General features: G+C 43.8%; 1 protein-coding gene across 2 annotated transcripts; it reads left to right on the forward strand.

The window, feature by feature from the left end:
* Positions 1-80: 80 nt before the first annotated feature.
* Positions 81-20,520, forward strand: crmp1 (collapsin response mediator protein 1). Of its 2 annotated transcripts, none has more exons than XM_027025973.2 (14): positions 81-547; positions 2,144-2,232; positions 5,257-5,441; positions 6,140-6,304; positions 6,613-6,674; positions 6,824-6,904; positions 7,009-7,077; positions 7,199-7,319; positions 7,615-7,771; positions 8,325-8,466; positions 9,848-10,018; positions 16,833-17,012; positions 17,471-17,636; positions 19,586-20,520. In XM_027025973.2, the coding sequence occupies exons 1-14, from the start codon at positions 188-190 to the stop codon at positions 19,675-19,677; spliced, it is 2,040 nt and encodes a 679-aa protein (XP_026881774.2). In that variant the 5' UTR covers positions 81-187; the 3' UTR covers positions 19,678-20,520. The 2 variants fall into 2 exon arrangements, with proteins under 2 accessions (XP_026881774.2, XP_026881775.2); XM_027025974.2 differs by lacking the exon at positions 81-547 and adding an exon at positions 799-1,026.
* Positions 20,521-22,753: the final 2,233 nt, after the last annotated feature.

Consider the following 22,753-nt stretch of genomic DNA (forward strand, 5'->3'; position numbering starts at 1 on the left):
CTGAAGGGCAGATCCGACGCATGGACGCGCGCGGCTAGACAGCGTGAGGCGCGCTACCGTCGCGTAGAGTAGAACACTGCATCACTTACAGCATCAGCCCCGCGCTGTGGTCTCTACCAACTTGGTGCGACCTTTAAAAAAGACTTGAACCATTGTATTCTTATTTTATCAGACGCGACAGCTACCGATGACCGACTGCAGGAGACAGTGGAACCGGGAGGATGAGCTCCCGATCTACCTGGCCAAGTCCATATCTGCGGGATCAAACAAACGCCAAAAGTCTCACGGAATGTTCAGCTCCGTTGAGGGAGCGTACGACACCAAGACCATAGATTTCGATTCATATGCGCTGGGTAGAAAGGGGAATAGAGCCCCGAGGCGCTGCAGCACAGAGCGGATGTTAGATATGGAATACTTCAGCGAGCCAGCCAGGGAACCTCACAAGAAGCGGAGCGACTCAGTGGTCACCTCTCCGAGCGGCCGGCCGAGTGTGGACGTCTCGTACCAGTCACAGAGAGAACATTCTCACTGTGAAAATAACGGGAAGGTAAGCATGTAAAGTTGTACAAGTTTGTAGGGTGTGCATGAACTGTATAAAAACGAACCTTAACATAACTCAGTTGACAGTCATTAACGTCTTTGCTTTAATTTAAGAAATCAAACAGGCCTCTTCTGAATAATGGGCGTGACAACAGCTGGTCCAGTCATTAAGTGAATAAAACACCCGGTGCTCTTTTTTTATTTTTATTTATTTATTTATTTATTTTGTCCACGGTACCCACGTGTGCGTGGCGACGCTTCGTGGAACACACACGAGCACAATCGTCTGCACAGTCACACATTCACCCCGCGAGAGGCGTTCCTGCGTCCTTCGGGTACCAAGCAAAATCCAGTAAACGGGGTTAGTAACACATAAAAGGCCGAGCGCTCAACGGTCATCCCGCCTTAGAGGTCGAGATATTGGAATTTCGTGTGAGGATGTCCGGGACGGGTTACCAAGGGAAAAGGAATATACCGCATTTGACGGTAAGACGTAAGACGAATCCTCTTTTGCGGTGAAACCTTCCAAACCTCCGCACCCGCTGAAACGAGCAAGGATTAAATTCTTAGTGATGCAGGCGAATATTCTCCAATGTTTAGGGGTAAAGCGCTCTGGCTTCAGAGTGACAAAACAAGCGCGTCTGCGCGCTATGCACCGAGTCAGCCCATGGAGCAGGCGCACGGGGGACATTTTTATTTAAGCAACAGGCGGGGAAACGTAAGGTGTACTTCGTTGAGGTAGCCTACGACAAGACCATATATATATATATATATATCTCTCTCTCTCTAGCTCTAGATCTCTCTCTCTATATAGATATATATATATATATATATATATATAGATATATAGATAGATAGATATATATATAGATAGATAGATATATAGATAGAGAGAGAGAGAGAGAGAGAGAGAGAGAGAGAGAGAGAGAGAGAGATATTGATTGCTAGGCTGTGCGGAGAAAGGGGGATATCTCCTTATATCTTTATATGTCGCCTCTGATTTTGTACGGTTTTGTAATAATTACATAAGACGGAGATAACGTAATTGAAGACGAGGCGCAACAAGATCTAGCGTCTTGTCCAGACTCTGGAAAAGGGGGTGGCGGTCAGGCAGAAAGGACGTTTTATTGTGAGATTTAGTCTGTCATCTAGTATTACCCAAAACCCTTTCCTGCAGCGCAGTGAACATAATGCGTTTATTAATGTTTATTTTACCCCAGACATCTGTGAATTGAATGTTTATCCATTTTCACCAGAAATCTGTGAATTACGCAGATGCTTTAATGCATGCTAAATAACCATGACATCTGTCCTTCAGGATAAATGCTACAATACTCACACTCTTTCCGGTTGTGAAACCGCACCCATAAACAGAGCCGTTTCTCATTCACAGTTGAACGAATGAACGAATGATTGAAGGAATGAATAATGAATGCTGAAATGATTTTGTGCGTTTTTAAAAAAGATGTTACCAGGGCTTTGACCCTTTTATTTCAGTGTGTTGTGCAGAGGTTAAGGATAGGTATAGCTGCAGATGACTGTATTCTCACTCGTTTCTGTCTCTCTCTCACCCTCTTTCTTTCTCCCCCTCTCCCTCTCCTAGAGCGAGCGATTACTGATCAAAGGAGGAAAAGTAATTAACGATGATCACTCTTTCTATGCAGATGTGTATGTGGAAGACGGACTTATTAAGTAAGAGTTGTAGTTTTGTCACAATGGGACTGTTCAGTTATGAGTTGTTATATATATATATATATATATATATATATATATATATATATATATATATATATATATATATATATATATATATATATATATATATATATATAATTTTGTTAGATATTTTTTATTTTAATATATTTTATGTGAAGTGTAGCCTCAGTTTTTGACTGCTTTACCTGGGGGGTGTCAGTAAAACACAGTGGGTGAACATGTCTTTAGTCATAGTTTGATAGTTTGATAGCCAGAATTAAATTCAGCACTTGGTTTGAGGAGGGAGAAAATGCCAACCCCCAGTTAAACAGAACCATGGGGACAACCGTCCCCCTCGTAAACCCCCCCCCCCCCCCCCCAGTTAACAAAACCCTGGGGACAACCGTCCCCCTCGTAACCCCCCCCCCCCCCAGTTAACAAAACCCTGGGGACAACTGTCCACCTCGTAAACCCCCCCCCCCCCCCCCCCAGTTAACAAAACCCTGGGGACAACTGTCCACCTCGTAAACCACCCCCCCCCCCCCCAGTTAACAAAACCCTGGGGACAACCGTCCACCTCGTAACCCCCCCCCCCAGTTAACAAAACCCTGGGGACAACTGTCCACCTCGTAAACCCCCCCCCCCCCCCCGCCCCCCAGTTAACAAAACCCTGGGGACAACTGTCCACCTCGTAAACCCCCCCCCCCCCCCAGTTAACAAAACCCTGGGGACAACTGTCCACCTCGTAAACCACCCCCCCCCCCCCCCAGTTAACAAAACCCTGGGGACAACCGTCCACCTCGTAACCCCCCCCCCCCAGTTAACAAAACCCTGGGGACAACTGTCCACCTCGTAAACCCCCCCCCCCCCAGTTAACAAAACCCTGGGGACAACTGTCCACCTCGTAAACCCCCCCCCCCCGCCCCCCAGTTAACAAAACCCTGGGGACAACTGTCCACCTCGTAAACCCCCCCCCCCCAGTTAACAAAACCCTGGGGAAAACTGTCCACCTCGTAAACCCCCCCCCCCCCCCCCAGTTAACAAAACCCTGGGGACAACCGTCCCCCTCGTAACCCCCCCCCCCCAGTTAACAAAACCCTGGGGACAACTGTCCACCTCTTAAACCCCCCCCCCCAGTTAACAAAACCCTGGGGACAACTGTCCACCTCGTAAACCCCCCCCCCCCCAGTTAACAAAACCCTGGGGACAACTGTCCACCTCGTAAACCCCCCCCCCCCCCAGTTAACAAAACCCTGGGGACAACTGTCCACCTCGTAAACCCCCCCCCCCCCCCCAGTTAACAAAACCCTGGGGACAACTGTCCACCTCGTCAAACGTATCACCTCCCTTTCCACCCCCTTTGGATGAATGTGATGTCATTTAAGATTTCATCATTTTCACTCTGTCCATATGTGCGATTTACACACAACGTTGCCTTGGGTATATCAGGAACTCTTCATGTCTAACAACACCAGGTGGTTCTGTAGAATTGTGAACTTTCTCTTTTCACTGGAAACTCAGTGGAAGGTTTGGGGCATCATGGATCTGCCTTGGATAACAACAGTAAGATCTGTGGATGTTCTTCAAAAAGAAAAACAGTGACCAGCAGAAAAGATGTTTGGAGATTATATAACTGATATGTTCCTATAATGTTAAGATTGTTCCTATAATGTTGTCTTATATATGCATATCTTATATATTAATATTTAATAAAATAGGCCAATATAAAACATTACACTGTCAGCTGTATCATCAAGACAAGAAGTGCTAAGCTAATTTAGTGAGCTATTAATGCTAGCAGGGTAGCTAATGCTAGATGACATCTTTGTATTTAAACCACATAAAGGCTAAAAAGGCTTGCAGCTGACCATAAACGATGACAGCAGAGCTGATGACACTGGCTTACTCAAAATATCAGATAAAGAAAGAAAAATCACAAATGTGCAAATATCTTCTAATGCTTAAGACTTAAGCATGCTGTGTTGCCAAACGAGCACTTTTGAAAAGCTTTCAAGACTGACCGCGATGGCGAGAAATTGCTCCAAGCCATGAGCTGCTTTTACAGGGGAACAGCAGAAACGGGTCTGATATGATGTGGAGGAGCTAACAGATGTGGTGTTGCCAAGATAAGTAGGTTGGTTTTTTTTTATCATTAAATGATGCATTCAAAATTTTTCTAAAGATTTCTTAAATGTAAAATGCACCCAAAAAAAATGTGAAGAGACCAATTATAGCCAAGCTAACGGAGATTAGCTGCCACTGGCTAACTGCTAATAAAACATGTTTATAAGGAAAGCAACAAAAATATTAACAGTAAGTTTAGTTTGAAATGTGAAAGAAATATAAAGCAATAAATCAGCAATCACATAATGTTACTGTGTGGATGTGAGTTTAAACTCGTGAAGCTGTTTAAAGTTTCTCTAATAGCTGCCACTTCTGTTTGCAGTGAAGGTTAAAATCTGTCTGCCAGTTTTATATGACTCAAACAGCCGATCAGAAATAAAGAAACAGCGTTAGACCAAACGACAAAATCAGGGTTTTACCATTGGTTCAGAAAGCATGGCACAAGTTAACAAAAAATGATTTGCTTCTGTTGTGCTTGTGGAAGCAGTGAAAAAATCTGCATGTGTGACATGAGTATGTAAAGTTATCTAATATGGATTGTTTTAAATATTATTAATATGCAGTCTATGTACAATTATATTTAAAAAGTACTGTTCCAGTGCATGTCCAGTTTCTCTATAAGAGAATTTAGTTTTCTCTATATGATAGATCATGGATAATTTGGAGGGTTTCTGTGCAGTAATGTCTTATTTACATATCTATCATTGGCTTTCTTTTGCCTTACATTCTCTTTCTGTAGTGGTTTCTTGTTTGAAGTGACTACACCTACCAGACTACATACCCACACCTTAGACTCTCACTGACCCACACCCACTCTGTCTATAGAACTAATTTTGTCATTTGTAAATATGACGTGTACTGCAGCTGTGATGGTTTTCATGGGTAAATGCCCTGCAGACAGGTGGGGGAGAATCTCATTGTGCCTGGGGGTGTAAAGGTGGTGGACGCTGATGGGCGAATGGTGATCCCAGGTGGCATCGATGTGAACACCTGCCTGAATAAGGCTTACCTGGGCAGCCCACCTGTAGATGACTTTTACCAGGGAACCAAAGCTGCTCTAGCTGGAGGAACCACCATGATCAGTGAGCCATAATCTCTACCACCACCTTTTAACAACTCTATCACCACCCACCCAAACTCCACCACCACACATGCCATCTCCACCATAATTCACCCATCAACTCAATCACCAACCACCCAAACTCCACCACCGCACACGCCATCTCCACCATAATTCACCCATCAACTCCACCATCATCCACCCAAACTCCACCACCGCACACGCCATCTCCACCATAATTCACCCATCAACTCCACCATCATCCACCCAAACTCCACCACTGCACACGCCATCTCCACCATAATTCACCCATCAACTCCACCATCATCCACCCAAACTCCACCACTGCACACGCCATCTCCACCATAATTCACCCATCAACTCCATCACCACCCACCCAAACTCCACCATCGCACGTTATCTCCACCATAATTCATCCATCAACTCCACCATCATCCACCCAAACTCCACCAATGCCCACCCAAACTCCGCCATTATTCACTCATCACCAGCTCCACCACCACCCATGCCAGCACCAATTTCACCACCTTCAAACTCAGCATGAATTATAATCAAATACTCATTAGAAGAATTATCTCCATCAGCCACAGCTGCAGTAAAAGGTTGCTGAATTTTAGAATTGACATATGAAGGCCAAAGTGCACTGAGTCTTCAGGAAACACCTCTCTCTGATCTCTCTGAACTCTCTCTGTATGCCAGTTGATCATGTGACCCCTCAGCCAGGCGACAGTCTCCTGCAGGCTTTTGAGTTGTGGCAGGAAGCGGCTGACAGGAAGTGCTGCTGTGATTATTCCCTGCACATGGATGTTCCACAGTGGCATGAGGGGGTGAGGGACGAGGTGGAGGTGCTGGTCCAGGAGAAAGGTGGGCACACACACACACACACACACACACACACAATCACACACACACAAACACACGCGCGCACAAAACCATACGCACACACAAAACACATACAAACAGACTCAAATACATAGGTACACACACACAACAACAAGTGGTCAAAATATGAAATCATGTTAAATAAGTGTTAATACACTTTTTTGGGGACCTGCTTACTTTCTTACTCCACTATAAGATTATGAATAAACAAAAAACAACTGAAGTTTTTTTTATGAATCAATAACAGTTAATCATCTCACTTCTGTCATTTTGTATGCCCTCATTTACAGGAATCAACTCATTTCAAGTGTACATGGCCTACAAAGATGTATACCAGATGACTGACAGTCAGGTTAGACAGACACAGAAATAATGCATGTTAATAAACTATTATATAATAATATTATATTTAATTATTTCATAATGATAATATTTCTCTCTCTTTCTCACTTGCTCTGTCTACCTGTCTCTGCTTATTGTATCTTTGTGTCTGTTTCTCAGCTGTATGAGGTGTTTGTGTGTCTGAAAGCACTGGGCGCAGTAGTGTTGGTGCATGCTGAGAATGGAGATCTCATAGCTCAGGTAGGTGCTGAGGCTCAGATAAAGAGGCTTTAATTTTTCAGTAGTGCAGCAGAGTTGTGATAATACTCTTGATTCATATTAAGCTAAATAAATGTGTGTTTTAGGAGCAGAAAAGAATCTTGGGACTGGGCATTACTGGACCAGAGGGCCATCCTCTCAGCCGCCCAGAAGAGGTGGGATTCAGTTCAATTCAATTCACTAATTAACCAATGAACGTCTTAGCATACACAATGTTTAACCAATTAGAGACACATATGAGGAGCCTAACACGCTGTGATTGGCTCAATGTGTTAGTTAGAGGCAGAGGCAGTGTTTCGTGCCATCACCATCGGTAACCGAGCCAACAGCCCCATCTACATCAGCCGTGTGATGAGCAAGAGTGCAGCTGACACAGTGAGCCGGGCACGCAGGAAAGGTGGTGTCTCCTGGCAACTGTGCACATTCACGCCAGCGTTCACACCAGCATTCACAATCACACTTTTCTTCACGTTCACACCAGCGTTCATAGCAGCATTCACATTCACACTTTTATTCACGTTCACGCCAGCGTTCATACCAGCATTCACATTCACATCAGCATTTACAATGACACTAGTATTCACATTCACACCGGCGTTCACATTCACATCAGTGTTCACAATGATAGTAGTATTCACATTTAGACCGCCACCATCGTATTCACATTAAAGTGGTCAATATTCTATTGTCAGGTTCTGTAATATTTGGTGAGCCAATCACAGCCAGCATAGCCACAGATGGTTCACACTATTGGAACAAGAACTGGGCCAAGGCAGCTGCATATGTGACAGCTCCGCCCCTAAGCCCCGACCCCACCACCCCCGAACATCTCCACTCCCTTCTGGCCTGGTAAGACACCCACACCTCTGCTCCAGTTAGAAGAAGGAATACACCCCCCCCCCCCCCCAACCCATCTCCCTCTCTCTCTCTCTCTCTCTCTCTCTCTCTCTCTCTCTCTCTCTCTTACATTTGATGAGAAATTTCTATATGGGTATGTGTGTATTACTTTGCCAGTAGAGTAGTGGAGTGTGCGTGTGTGTATGTGTGTGTGTGTCTATCACACCCACACTGAACAGTGTTACTTCTTCTGCCCCAGTTTCCAAAAATAGAAAAGGTTTGCAGATTATGTTGCTATGGTTACAGAGTCCACCAGATCATAAGTAGAGTGAATTATGGTAGGTGTTAAAGACGTATCTCAGAAAGATACATACACATGCACACGCACACATATACATTCCCTCCCATTGGCTTTCTCACACAGATACATACACACGCTCACATGCTTATATACAGATAAATACACACCCCCTTACACAGATACATATACACCCTCATACACCCTCTTACACACACACACAAGCAGTGGTGATGTAAGCTCTATAATGGAGCGGCATGTTTGCAGTGGGGACCTGCAGGTAGTGGGCAGTGGGCACTGTGCGTACAGCACTGCTCAGAAGGCCATGGGGAAGGATGACTTCACCTTAATTCCACACGGAACCAACGGAGTGGAGGAGCGCATGGCCTTCGTCTGGGACAAGACTGTGGTACACACACACGCACATATACACGCACATATACACGCACATATACACGCACATATACACGCACATACACACACACACGCACATACACACACTCATGCACACACACTCATGCACACACACGCATGCACACACAGACCAATCTGGAGCTTTTCTCAGCGACCTCCAAATCCTTGGTTAGGGTTTAGGTTAGGGGTTAGGGTTTAGGGTTTAGAGTTAGGGTTAGGTTCAGAAGTTGGGGTTTAGGGTTAGGGTTATTTAACACTCTGGAGGGTTAGGGTTAGGGATTAGGGTTAGGGTTAGAGTTAGGGATTGGGGTTAGGTATTAGGGTTAGGGTTATAAAACACTGTGGAGGGTTAGGGATTAAGGTTAGGGTTAGAGTTAGGGATTGGGGTTAGGTATTAGGGTTAAGGTTATAAAACACTGTGGAGGGTTAGGGTTAGGGATTAAAGTTAGGGTTAGAGTTAGGGATTGGGGTTAGGGATTAGGATTATGGTTATAAAACACTGTGGAGGGTTAGGGTTAGGGATTAAAGTTAGGGTTAGAGTTAGGCATTGGGGTTAGGTATTAGGGTTAAGGTTATAAAACACTGGAGGGTTAGGGTTAGGGATTAAGGTTAGGGTTAGAGTTAGGCATTGGGGTTAGGTATTAGGGTTAAGGTTATAAAACACTGGAGGGTTAGGGTTAGGGATTAAGGTTAGGGTTAGAGTTAGGGATTGGGGTTAGGTATTAGGGTTAGGGTTATGTAACACTGTGGAGGGTTAGGGTTAGGGATTAAGGTTAGGGTTAGAGTTAGGGATTGGGGTTAGGGATTAGGTTTACGGTTATAAAACACTGGAGGGTTAGGGTTAGGGATTAAAGTTAGGGTTAGAGTTAGGGATTGGGGTTAGGTATTAGGGTTAAGGTTATAAAACACTGTGGAGGGTTAGGGATTAAAGTTAGGGTTAGAGTTAGGCATTGGGGTTAGGTATTAGGGTTAAGGTTATAAAACACTGGAGGGTTAGGGTTAGGGATTAAGGTTAGAGTTAGAGTTAGGGATTGGGGTTAGGTATTAGGGTTAGGGTTATGTAACACTGTGGAGGGTTAGGGTTAGGGATTAAGGTTAGGGTTAGAGTTAGGGATTGGGGTTAGGGATTAGGTTTACGGTTATAAAACACTGGAGGGTTAGGGTTAGGGATTAAAGTTAGGGTTAGAGTTAGGGATTGGGGTTAGGTATTAGGGTTAGGGTTATGTAACACTGTGGAGGGTTAGGGTTAGGGATTAAGGTTAGGGTTAGAGTTAGGGATTGGGGTTAGGGATTAGGATTACGGTTATAAAACATTGTGGGTGTAACACTCATCCTGCATCTGCCGTCTCCATGTCTTCTTTCTCTGCTACATTCAGGCAACTGGAAAAATGGATGAAAACAAGTTTGTGGCTGTGACTAGCACCAATGCAGCCAAAATCTTCAACCTGTACCCACGGAAAGGAAGGATTGCTGTGGGCTCAGATGCAGACATTGTTATCTGGGATCCAGACAAGGCTAAGACCATCACTGCCAAACTCCAGCAGTCGGTATAACCAAATGCACATTCTATAAAATGTATAAATTACAGTGTATTGTGTCTGCAGTATTGTGTCGATTCTGCACACATTATTCAGTTTACAGCCTTCAGTCCCTCAGTGACAGTCTCTATGAAACTGTGCAGTCTGTCATGCTTTGTTTTGTTTTGTCTCAAACATGCGGTGGTCACTGAGGGCTCTCTGCCAAGGCCAAGGTCTGGCAGTACTAGTCCAGCAGGTCCAGGGCCCAGGTGTGGCAGTAGTAGTCCAGCAGGTCCAGGGCCCAGGTGTGGCAGTAGTAGTCCAGCAGGTCCAGGGCCCAGGTGTGGCAGTAGTAGTCCAGCAGGTCCAGGGCCCAGGTGTGGCAGTAGTAGTCCAGCAGGTCCAGGGCCCAGGTGTGGCAGTAGTAGTCCAGCAGGTTCAGGGCCCAGGTCTGGCAGTACTGCTCCAGGTGGTTTAGGTTCTGCTGTAGACCCTGTGCAGTGGTGGACAGCAATAATATTAATTAATATTAATATTAATACATTTACATTTATGGAATTTAGAAGACGCTCTTATCCAGAGCGACTTACAAAAGTGCTTTGTCATTTACTCATAGAATATTTCCAAGTACAGTATAGTAGGTTAGAATTAAACATACCAAAGAACTAGAATACTGTAGAATACAAGGATGAATGCTGATACCTAGAAGTACGAAATACATAAGGTCTATTTTAAACAATGATAAGTGCTATAAACAAGCATATCTTATAGAATAAAAGAGCACAGCTATTGCAACTAATCAAACTTTAGAGTTCTTCAAGAAACTCATAGCGATGAGCAGAATGAAGCAGACTGGCTCAGAGAGAGGGAAGGCAAACCCTTCCCTAGTCACATAGGACCATGTGTGGGGGCGTGGCTGTGTCATGTGTGGGGGTGTGGCTGTACCATGTGTGGGGCGTGGCTATCATGTATGGGTGTGGCTGTACCACATGCAGGGGTGTGCTTTTATTATTGTGTGTGCATGCACTGGTAGTGGGAACGAGAGACCTTTTTTTAGATACGTTGTGTGATGTGATAACTGGTTGTAAAGGTGATAATTATTTAATTGTAGCTGGAGATTTGAATTGTACATAATCAAATTTAGATAGGAGTCGTTCAGAACCTCATGTTGCCTCTCGTAATTCAGTTGATTAAACTACACTGCCTGGCCAAAAAAAAAGTCACATACTCTAATATTCCATTGGACCACCTTTAGCTTTGATAACGGCACGCATTCGCTGTGGCATTGTTTCCACAAGTTTCTGCAATGTCACATTTATTTCTGTCCAGAGTTGCATTAATTTTTCCCCAAGATCTTGGATTGATGATGGGAGATTTGGACCACTGCGCAAAGTCTTCTCCAGCACATCCCAAAGATTCTCAATGAGGTTCAGGTCTGGACTCTGTGGTGGCCAATCCATGTGTGAAAATGATGTCTTATGCTCCCTGAACCACTCTTTCACAATTTGAGCCCGATGAATCCTGGCAGTGTCATTTTGGAATATGCCCGTGCCATCAGGGAAGAAAAAATCCATTGATGGAATAACCTGGTCATTCAGTATATTGGGCACATAACGTTGCTGAACCTAGACCTGACCAACTGCAACCGCAGAGCATGGCACTGCCCCCACAGGCTTGTACGGTAGGCACTAGGCATGATGGGTGCATCACTTCAGCCACCTCTCTTCTTACCCTGATCACTCTCGAACAGGGTAAATCTGGACTCATTAGACCACATGACCTTCTTCCATTGCTCCAGAGTCCAATCTTTATGCTCCCTAGCAAATTGAAGCCGTTTTTGCCGGTTAGCCTCACTGACAAGTGGTTTTCTTAAGGCTACACAGCTGTTTAGTCCCAATTCCTTGAGTTCCCTTTGCATTGTGCGTGTGGAAATGCTCTTACTTTCACTATTAAACATATCCCTGAGTTCTACTGTTTTTCTAAGATTTGATTTCACCACACGTTTAACTAATCGCTGATCATGATCATTCAAGATTTTTTTCCGGTCACATTCCTTCCTCGAAGATGATGTTTCCCCACTGTCCTTCCACTTTTTAATAATGCATTGGACAGTTCTTAACCTGATTTTAGTAGTTTCAGCAATCTCCTTAGATGTTTTCTCTGCTTGATGCATGCCAATAATTTGACCATTCTGAAACAGATTAACATTTTTTCCACGACGACAGGATGTGTCTTTCGACATGGTTGTTTAACAAATAAGAAGCTATTCACTGCATCAGTTAAGGTTAAATAACTTGTTGCCAGCTGAAACATAATCACTCATGCAGTAATTATCCAATGGGAGGCTCTTACCTATTTGCTTAGTTAAATGCAGGTGGTGACCTTTTTTTTGGCCAGGCAGTGTACTTTAACTTTAAACACCATCTTAATGTGTTTGAATTACCAGATCTGATCATAGCACAGTTCACTGTGTAATGGGGCTGAGTTAGATCAAGCCTGGGACTTCATATTGGCATTTTAATGCAACTTTGCTAGCTGATGCACACTTTCATAAAGTATTTGCTGTTTTGTCGGTGAGATCATGGCAACCAAATCATCTAGTTTTGGGATCTTGGCAGAGCTGCAATAAAACAGCTGTGCCAGCAGTATATTTATAGCGTCACTAACGGCCTGGAGGGGCACAGCCTGGAGGGAGTCATCCTGGAGGGGCACGGCCTGGAAGGGCACAGCCTGGAGGGGCACAGCCTGGTGGGACATGGACTGGAGGGGCACAGCCTGGAGGGACTCATCCTGGAGGGGCACGGCCTGGAAGGACTCATCCTGGAGGGACACGGCCTGGAGGGGCACGGCCTGGATGGGCACAGCCTGGAGGGACTCATCCTGGAGGGGCACGGCCTGGAGGGACACAGCCTGGAGGGGCACAGCCTGGAGGGACATGGACTGGAGGGGCACAGCCTGGAGGGACTCATCCTGGAGGGGCACGGCCTGGAGGGACTCATCCTGGAGGGACTCATCCTGGAGGGGCACGGCCTGGAGGGACACAGCCTGGAGGGGCACAGCCTGGAGGGACATGGACTGGAGGGGCACAGCCTGGAGGGACATGGACTGGAGGGACATGGACTGGAGGGACATGGACTGGAGGGACTCATCCTGGAGGGGCACAGCCTGGAGGGACTCATTCTGGAGGGGCACGGCCTGGAGGGACACAGCCTTGAGGGGCACAGCCTGGAGGGACATGGACTGGAGGGGCACAGCCTGGAGGGACATGGACTGGAGGGGCACAGCCTGGAGGGACATGGACTGGAGGGGCACGGCCTGGAGGGACTCATCCTGGAGGGGCACGGCCTGGAGGGACTCATCCTGGAGGGACTCATCCTGGAGGGGCACGGCCTGGAGGGACTCATGCTGGAGGGACTCATCCTGGAGGGACCACTGTGCATGGTAGAGGTGCAGGATGTCCTTAAAGCTATGTAGGGTGGGAGAGCTCCAGGTATTGATAGACAGTGACTGGAGTTTTATAAAGCCTTCTGGTCAGTGGTCAGAGAGGAAATAGTGGAGGTTATGAACTGTCTCATGACAGGGAGGCTGCCACCAGGCTGCGGGCAGTTCTGACTTTGCTGCCTAAGAAAGGAGATTCACAGGAACTGAGAAATTGGAGACCTGTTCCTTTGCTCTGTTGTGATTATAAGTTGCTTTCAAAAGCCTTGGCCATCAGGCTGAAAATGGTGATGGCCAGGTGATTCATCCTGACCAGACCTGCTGTATGCCAGCAAATTTTTGACAGTAGAACTTTATTCAGAATCTTTTGGAAGTCTCAAAATTATTGGGCTTGGATACTGGTCTGATTTCTATGGACCAAGAGAAGGTTTTTGATAGTAGTAGCCTTTGGTTTCAGTACTGGTCTCATAGCCAAGATCAGGGCCCTGTCATGTGATGCTGAAAGTTAACCACTGTCTGAGTACTGCTTTCAGGGGCAGAAGGTAGGGTTGAGCCCATTCTGGAATGTTATAGGTTTAGCTATAGGACTCTTCTTACACAGGATAAGGAGGGTTATCTCTGGGTTTGCTTTACCAGACTTTGATTTTATCTCACAAAGTTTATTGTCTGCATATGCTGATGATGTTATTGTGAAGCTTAAAGCCAAAGCTGGTGTTGATGACCTCAGCACAGTGGAACAGTTTGATAAAATTTCCTCAGATAAGGTGAACTGGAATAAAAGTGAAGTCTTACTGGTGGGAAGCTGGTCACGTGGGACAGGGGTTGACCTAGGTTAGGAAGGTGTTAAATATATGGGAGTCTTTCTGGTACACAGAAAAACTGGGACAAATTGTTAGAGAAAGTTAAAGGTCAACCTGACAAATGGAACTGGATACGGCCTCAACTATATTACAAGGGACAGGTTTTGAAATTTGTTGCTTCAGTTTTTATGGTGGCAAATTGCATTAACTCTAGATTGTGAAGAGTGATCAGATGAATTGCAATTCATTGCAAAGTCATTCCCTGCCATGAAAATGATGAACTTAATCCCAAAAATCATTGCATTCCAGCCACTGCATTTCAGCCCTGCCACAAAATGGCCTGCTAACATCATTTCAGTGATCTTCTCAGGAGAAAGTGTTGACAAGGACAAGGCAGCTGATTTAATTCAACCATTTATCAAATCATCAAGAACTTCAAGGAGAGAGGTTCAATTTCAGTGAAGAAGGCTTCAGGGCACCCAAGAAAGTCAAGCAAGTGCCAGGACCATCTCCTAAAGCGGATGCAGCTACGGGATCAGGTCACCACCAGTGCAGAGTTTGTTCAGGAATGGCAGAAGGCGGGTCTGAATACACCTGCATGCACAGTGAGGCAAAAGCTTCCGGAGGATGGCTTGGTGTCAAGAAGAGCAGCAAAAAAGTCACTTCTCTCCAAGAAAAACATCAAGCACAGACTGACATTCTGCAGGAAGTATAGGGATTGGACTGCAGAAGACTGGGGTAAAGTTATTTTTCTTGATGAAGCCCCCATCAGACTGTTTGGGACATCTAGACAAATGATTGTCCGGTGAAGAAAAGGTGAGCACTACCATGAGTCCTGTGTCATGCCAACAGTGAGGTATCCTGAGACCATTCATGTGTGGGATTGCTTCTCAACCAAGGGACTGGGTTTGCTAAAAGGTTTTCCTAAGAGCAGTGCCATGAATGGTATCAAACATCCTCCAAGAGCAACTTCTCCCAATGATCCTGGAGCAATTTGGTGATGAACAATGCTTTTTCCAGCATGATGGAGCACAATATCACAAGGCAAAAGTGATAACCACGTGGCTTGGTGAACAAATCAGAAATTTTGGTTCCATGGCCAGATCTCCATCCTGTTGAAAACCTTTGTTCAATCCTCAAAAAGAAGGTAGACAAACAAAACAGAAACTGTGATCAACTCCAAGCACTGATTAGTGTAACGCGTGGTGGCCTGAGTGCCGCAGGGCGAGGGGCAGTACCCACAGACTCCAGCTACTGGGGTGTACATTTATTTATATAAACACAAAAAGATAACAGCACTCACAAGAATTACGAACATTAACACGAACATGAAACGGTTAACAAGAAACTTTTTTTATTTTTTCATGATTCTGCAGTGGGAGAGTTTCAGGTGTTGTCTCCTGAAAGAACCTTTGTTTGGAGGAGACCTCCTGAATATTACTAATGGATTGTCTCCAGCACTGAATTCTTTGTGGACTCTAGGGAATTTGGTAACCCTTTCGGGTTCTGAGCTGGGTGATGTGGATGGAGTAGCCACCCACTTGAATGTAATGTCTGTGTTTCATGTCACAACTTCTACCACAGTGGAGATTTACCTTGACAGAGGAAGAGCATGTTCTGCTCAAGTCTAACCCTACCTACAGTGGTAGTAGTCCTATGCTGTCATTACCACCAGAACTTGTGTTACAGAATGCTCCTCCCCCCACGAGTTACGTAGTACGGCCCACCACGTACAGGGGGATTCACATGTGTTTTGTAACCACGCCTTCTGGGATTGCACACACCTGCGCAGGGTTTAATGTTTGTCTGTCTATTGGTTGTTGTCGCTACATCTGTGTTAATTCTGACCATTATAGCCATAACATTGTTTTGTATAGTCTGTTATAAATGCGAAGGTTTTTTATGTTTCACGTTAAGTGTACAGTCATGTTTTCCATCAGTGTTATGTGTGAGTGCCACCCTTGTTGTATATGTCTAATGTTATTATATGTTTCACACCGTCAAGGGAGTCTGTGCGTCCTGCCCCATGCCCTGCCACACTTGGGCTAGCAGCAGCGTTACACCTTGGGAACTGTGAAAGCCTGGAGTTGAGAACATGGCTTTAGAGGAGGCATCTGGCAAGACCTTCTATAGAGCCTGTGTTAAAGTATTAAATAAATATAAAGTAAATGACAGGGTCACACCCACTGGTGCAAAAAAACTTGCTGTGGGGGAAGAGTTCAGTCCAGCCCCGAGAACATTCTATAAACCACTTTTGACGGTGATTTATAGTGGAGAATTTTACATGGTATAGTAGCAGTTAATGCTTTAGTTTGTTTCAAACCCAGCTGAGAGTCCTGAGTGTCTGCATTGTGGCATAAGTAGCATGATTGATTTGACTACTTTTGAAAATATTTGGAGTTACAATGTTCTGTGAAAAAGAGGGGGTGTTTTTTGGTAATTTTTTGAGTGAAAAGAAATTTTCTTTCTGTTTTTGTAATTGTAAAACCGACCGGTGTGTTTGTCTGTCTATTGTAATTGATTAATAAAGTTTATCGTGACTCTCTCTCTCTCTAACTCTCTTGCTCTCTCTGTGCCTTTCTCTCTCTCTCTCTATCTCTGGCTAGGCTCTGGAGTATAATATCTTTGAGGGCTTGGAGTGTCGAGGTGGTCCAGTCCTTGTTGTCAGTCAGGGTCGGATTGTGTATGAAGATGGGAATCTGAATGTGCAGCAGGGTACCGGTCGGTTTATTCCCCGGCAACCATTCCCTGATGTTGCCTACCAACGCATCAGCATCCGCAACAAGGTCTCTGAGAAAAATCTGTTGCCTACTTTTAAAATGGCAAAAAAGGCAAACTGAATCTAAAGGTGTGAACTCTGTAGCATATTGAAAATATTTTTATGATAAACTAAAGTGTTACATTAATGTAACACTCCTACCCTAACCTTAATATTATACTGTACTGTTGGAGAAGTTGTAGGTGTGAGTTAGGATAAGAACACCCTGCTGACAGAGGGCCTGGCAGCTTCTCCTGTCTCTGACTCCTCTGAAGCTACTGAGATCCTGGCTAAGGTTAGGGTAGGGTCACAGTAAGGATTAGGGTTAGAGTAGGGTTAGGGTAGGGTCGGGGTAAGGATTGGGATTAGGATTAGGGCCAGGTTAAGAATTAGGGTTAGGGTAAGGGTTAGGGTTAGGGTTAGGGTAAGTTCAGTGTTCTGTGTGTGAGGGATCAGTTGCTCTAAAAGGGCCTTTGTTTTTTGCAGATGACCTGCAGGCAGGGAGTTTCACGTGGTGTATATGATGGTCCTGTCTATGATGTCCCAGCCACACCCAAATACATAACCCCTGCCCCATCTGCCAAGACCTCACCCACATCCCATCAGCCTCCACCAATCAGAAACCTGCATCAGTCCAACTTCAGCCTATCAGGTAAGTGAAAATTAGATTAAATGGGCATGATTTTAATGACAGAACATGAGGCGCCCACTACGTTCGCGCACTTCATTTACACACCAGTGTTTTGCTATTAGTCTGACCCAGAGTGCTATAGAATTAGAGCAGTGGTAGCTCAGTGGTTAAGGTACTTGAGTTGTAATCAGAGAGTTGCTGGTTCAAGCTCTACCACTGCCAATTTGCCACTGTTGGGCCCCTGAGCAAGACCTTTAACCCTCAAGTTGTGTTCAGTCATGACTGTAAATTGCTTTGTATTAAAGCATCAGCTAAATGACATAAATGTAACTGGATTTAGTTGGCATTTTTGAGGTAGATTCAGACATATGAATGCTTAGATCAGACCACTGTCTATAATGCAGCATTCTCACAACATTTTGCACTTCAGGCAGTATCGCATATTTTGTTTTTGTATCAATAAATATACACATGTACAACAGAGTCTGCATTTTTGGGGTGAGGGGTGTGTGCAGCTGTACAGGCAGACTATGATATTGTGCATGAAAATGGGACAATGAGCAGACTGGTCTTTTAAAAAGCTCCTGAAAGCAGAACAGACTTGTCTTTATACAGTTCCTATAAACAACATGGTTTTATCCAGACCAACACATTTATCAGCAGGTGTGCTGAGAGACAGGCTGCTTCCAGAGGGTTAGTGTTAGGGTTGGGGTTAGGGTAGGGTTAGGGTTAGGTTCAGGGATAGGGTTGGGGTTGGAATTAGGGTTAAATTTGGGGTTAAATTGGGGTTAGGATTAGGTTTGGGGTTAGGGTTGGGGTTGGGGTTAGTGTTGTGGTTGGGGTTAGGATTTAGGGTTTAGGGATGGGGTTAGCATTATGCTTGGGGCTAGGGTTAGGGTTGTGGTGAGGATTAAGGTTAGGGTTAGGGTTGGGATTAATATTAGGTTTGGGGTTAGGGTTAGGGTTATGGTTAGGGTTAGGTTTGTGGTTAGGGTTTGGTTATGATATTAATTTTCATCATTCTAATCTATATCAATATCATTATTGTAATCTCAAACAATGTCATCATTGTAATCTAGATCAATGTCAATATAAACCAACTTTATTCTCATCTAGAACAATGCCATCAATGTAATCTAGAACAATGTCTTCATTATAATATAGACCAATGTCATTCTAATCTGGATCAATGTCATTTTGCTAGTACAGATTAATGTCAACATTCCGATAACGGTAAATGTCATTGCAATTACCCCAAGAGGCAAACTAATTGAGTGAACATAACTAGACAGTACAATTTTATTGTGCATTTTATGTTATCTGAAATTAATTTAATACAGTCCTATGCTTCCCTAGAGTCACAAAATTATTGATATAATGTTATTAATATAATCCTATGCTTCCCTAGGGGCCATGATGTAATAGGGTGTGCAGTACTGATCTGAAACACTAGGGAGTAACATAGCTTTCTGACTGCATCGTAGACCGTTTGTGTGACGTAAACGTTTTAAAACAAATGTATGCCTCCTGTCATGCACATTGCAAACTGTTACTCCAGAAACACAGTTGTGGAACAGAGAACACACACATTTGGACTCCACATCAGTCCTCTTTCTCAGACAGACCAAAGTCATCATTTGAACATAGTAGATACGAGGATGTTCAAATCACACCTTCCATGTAACGGTTCCTGCAGATCGTCTGACCTCGAGAAAAGCCTTTATCAAGACAAAAGCTTTGACACTAACTCAACCTTTTCTGACTGGTCAGTGCATTTGTGGTGTTCATAACAAATAACGGATAAAAACACACAAAAGTCAGTAGAAATATGGGTTCTTTAAAAATGCAGTTATAGAAACAGATTTTTATGAAGGATTTAGCTGATTTGACCATTGTAATAATCTTATATGCAGCTCCATTAAATATGTGAGTGTTGAAATGCACATTAAATTTTCATTCTGAATGTTTAGGGGCGCAGGTTGATGACAACGTTCCAAGGCGTTCCAGCCATCGTATTGTAGCACCCCCTGGTGGCCGGTCCAACATCACCAGCCTTGGCTGAAACTGAAGTTCCACGCTACTCTGTGTTTGTGTGTATGCGCTACTCTGTGTTTGTGTGTTTGTGTGTTTGTGTGTGTGTGTGTGTGTGTGTGTGTGTGTGTGTGTGTGTGTGTGTGCGTGCGCGCGCACGTGTGGTTTGTTGGCTTTGCATATCCAGCTAATTGTCTGACTTTGCATTCTGAACTCTGATCCACTGTCGTATTGCTATAAATTTTCCTTCTGGATTCCTGTACAGTCAGTGTGTGATTCCTATGTCTGGATTTGTTTACTGACTGAGTGATGTGTGCTCACTTCCTCCAGGCTCTCACAAAATGCTCTACTACACTGATACTATGTTGGTCGTCAGGTCAGAGAGAGGAGACTTTAGAACTCCAGGCCATCGTTTATGTGTAGTTGAACTGGTGTGACCATGTGACATGTGTTTTAATGTACAGATGTTTAATTGTCCTCAATGGTCAGGCGTTACTGATGTTTCTCAAACTGGTGCTCCCTCTATCAGACAACTGCAGGATTATCACTGACACGTGATCATTTTTCTTTCATGTATTTGACATGAAAGGAGGTGGTGTTGTGTGCAGGTCTGGCATCACTTTTAAACCCCACTGACTTATCACTTAATATAAATGTCTGTCAGGGACCTAAAACGCACCCTAAAAATCTGTCCACCTATTGTATTCTGTCTGCACTGAAATATTCTGCAATATTTGTAACATCAGTACAATTTATGTTCTTAAAATTGATGACGTCCTGCATGAAGTCATTTTCAATGTTATTACTCAAATATGGTGAATTATTTCTACTGATATATTTATGTGTCTATTAATATATTTATGTGCTAAATCACTCTAAAGTTTTTGGCCATTTTATAGCTTGATATTTTTGTTTTAATAAGGTCCATTGTGTACTAACTCCAGTGCTGTTACCCTAGATTTAGTGTTAGGGTTAGGGTGGTTAGGGTTAGGGTTAGGGTTAGGGTGATTATGGTTAGGGTTAGGATGGTATGGTTAGGGTTATGGTTAGGGTATGGGTTAGGGTGGTTAGGGTTAAGCTTAGGGTCAGGGTATGCATTAGGGTGGTTAGGGTATGGGTTAGGGTGGTTAGGGTTAAGGTCAGGGTATGGGTTAGGGTTTAGGGTTAAGGTTAGGGTCAGGGTATGGGTTAGGGTACGGGTTATGGTGGTATGGTTAGGGTATGGGTTAGGGTGGTTAGGGTTAAGGTATGGGTTAAGGTATGGGTTAGGGTGGTTAGGGTTAAGGTATGGGTTAAGGTATGGGTTAGGGTGGTTAGGGTTAAGCTTAGGGTCAGGGTATGCGTTAGGGTGGTTAGGGTATGGGTTAGGGTGGTTAGGGTTAAGGTCGGGGTATGGGTTAGGGTTTAGGGTTAAGGTTAGGGTCAGGGTATGGGTTAGGGTATGGGTTATGGTGGTATGGTTAGGGTATGGGTTAGGGTGGTTAGGGTTAAGGTATGGGTTAAGGTATGGGTTAGGGTGGTTAGGGTTAAGGTATGGGTTAAGGTATGGGTTAGGGTTTAGGGTTAAGGTTAGGGTATGGGTTAGGGTGGTAGGGTTAGGGTGGTAAGGTAGGGTATGTGTTAGGGTTAGGGTGGTATGGTTAGGGTATGGGTTAGGGTATTGGTTAGGGTTAGGCTTACGGTTAGGGTTTAGGGTTAGATCCTGGTTTTGGGATCCTGGCTTTGATGTGATTTCTTTGTAAATGAAGTGTTTTAGTTGCTATAAAGTACATCTGAGTCCTTCACTGTAGTCCTAACAAAACCCTTCATATAGGACTCAAATGGAGACCCACCCTGCCAGAAAACAAAACAACAACAAATCAAAACAATCACAAACATTTTCATGTATTTGTATTCACGACATGTGATAATGTACCTGTCATTTAGTGAACTGTTTGAGGTTTATCCAAATGTCTTTAAAATCTAGAATCAATAAAATATAAATAAAATGTATAAATAAATGTATAAATAGATCAAATGTGGCCAAAGTATTTCCTGGTGTTCTGTGACTACATTCCCTAAGGTCCATGGTTGTTTTGGCTTGGCTACGGTTGGGGTTAGGGTTGGGGTTAGCCTAACCTTAACTACCTGGTTGTTTTGGCTTGGCTAGACACAAAACTACTGAAAGTTAGCAGCACAAGCACATATAAACACTCACTTGTGGAAACAAATTGAGTTCACTTTGTTATTGTAATTAAAAGTACATGGTACAAGTAATACATATAAATTTTGCCCATTTTCCGTGTGACCTGTGAAAGTCTAAGGTATATCACCGGTATATAATGTAACATTCAATTTTCTCATTGTTCTCGCACCTCAATTCTTGTTCTCCCTGCATAAAGCCCAGTGTCCTCTTAGGTTGGTCAATTTCTGATAGATCACTGCTACCAAGGACACACAGCGGGTTTTCCTATGGAAATGTTTCAGTACAATTTAAACTCACTGTCAGAAGAAACCAAGAGCATTATAAGGTCCAAAGGTGAAGCACATGTGCAGCAGAACTAGCATTTATATTTACATTTACATTTATATTTACATTTACATTTATTTTTGCATTTACACTTACATTTATTTTTGCATTTATATTTACATTTATGTATTTAGCAGACATTCTTATCCAGAGCGACTTACAAAAGTGTTTTGTCATTTACACATAGAGTACAACCTCACCAGTACAGCAGGTTAGAATCCAATATACCAATGATCTAGAATACTGTGGAAATACAGGGATCACTGCTGAAGCAGTGGAAAACATAATTAACAAACAACATCAGTGTAACTGATAATAAGTACTAGTTTAGTCAACATCAGTGTAATAAACAATACCCTACAATAAGTACTAGTTTAATTAGTCAACATCAGTGTAATAAAAAATACCCTGCAATAAGTACTAGTTTAGTCAACATCAGTGTAATAAACAATACCCTACAATAAGTACTAGTTTAGTTAGTCAACATCAGTGTAATAAACAATACCCTACAATAAGTACTAGTTTAGTTAGTTAACATCAGTGTAATAAACACCCTACAATAAGTACTAGTTTAGTTAGTCAACATCAGTGTATTAAA

The sequence above is a fragment of the Electrophorus electricus genome, chromosome 9 (assembly GCF_013358815.1).
Source record: "Electrophorus electricus isolate fEleEle1 chromosome 9, fEleEle1.pri, whole genome shotgun sequence".
Lineage (NCBI taxonomy): Eukaryota > Metazoa > Chordata > Actinopteri > Gymnotiformes > Gymnotidae > Electrophorus > Electrophorus electricus.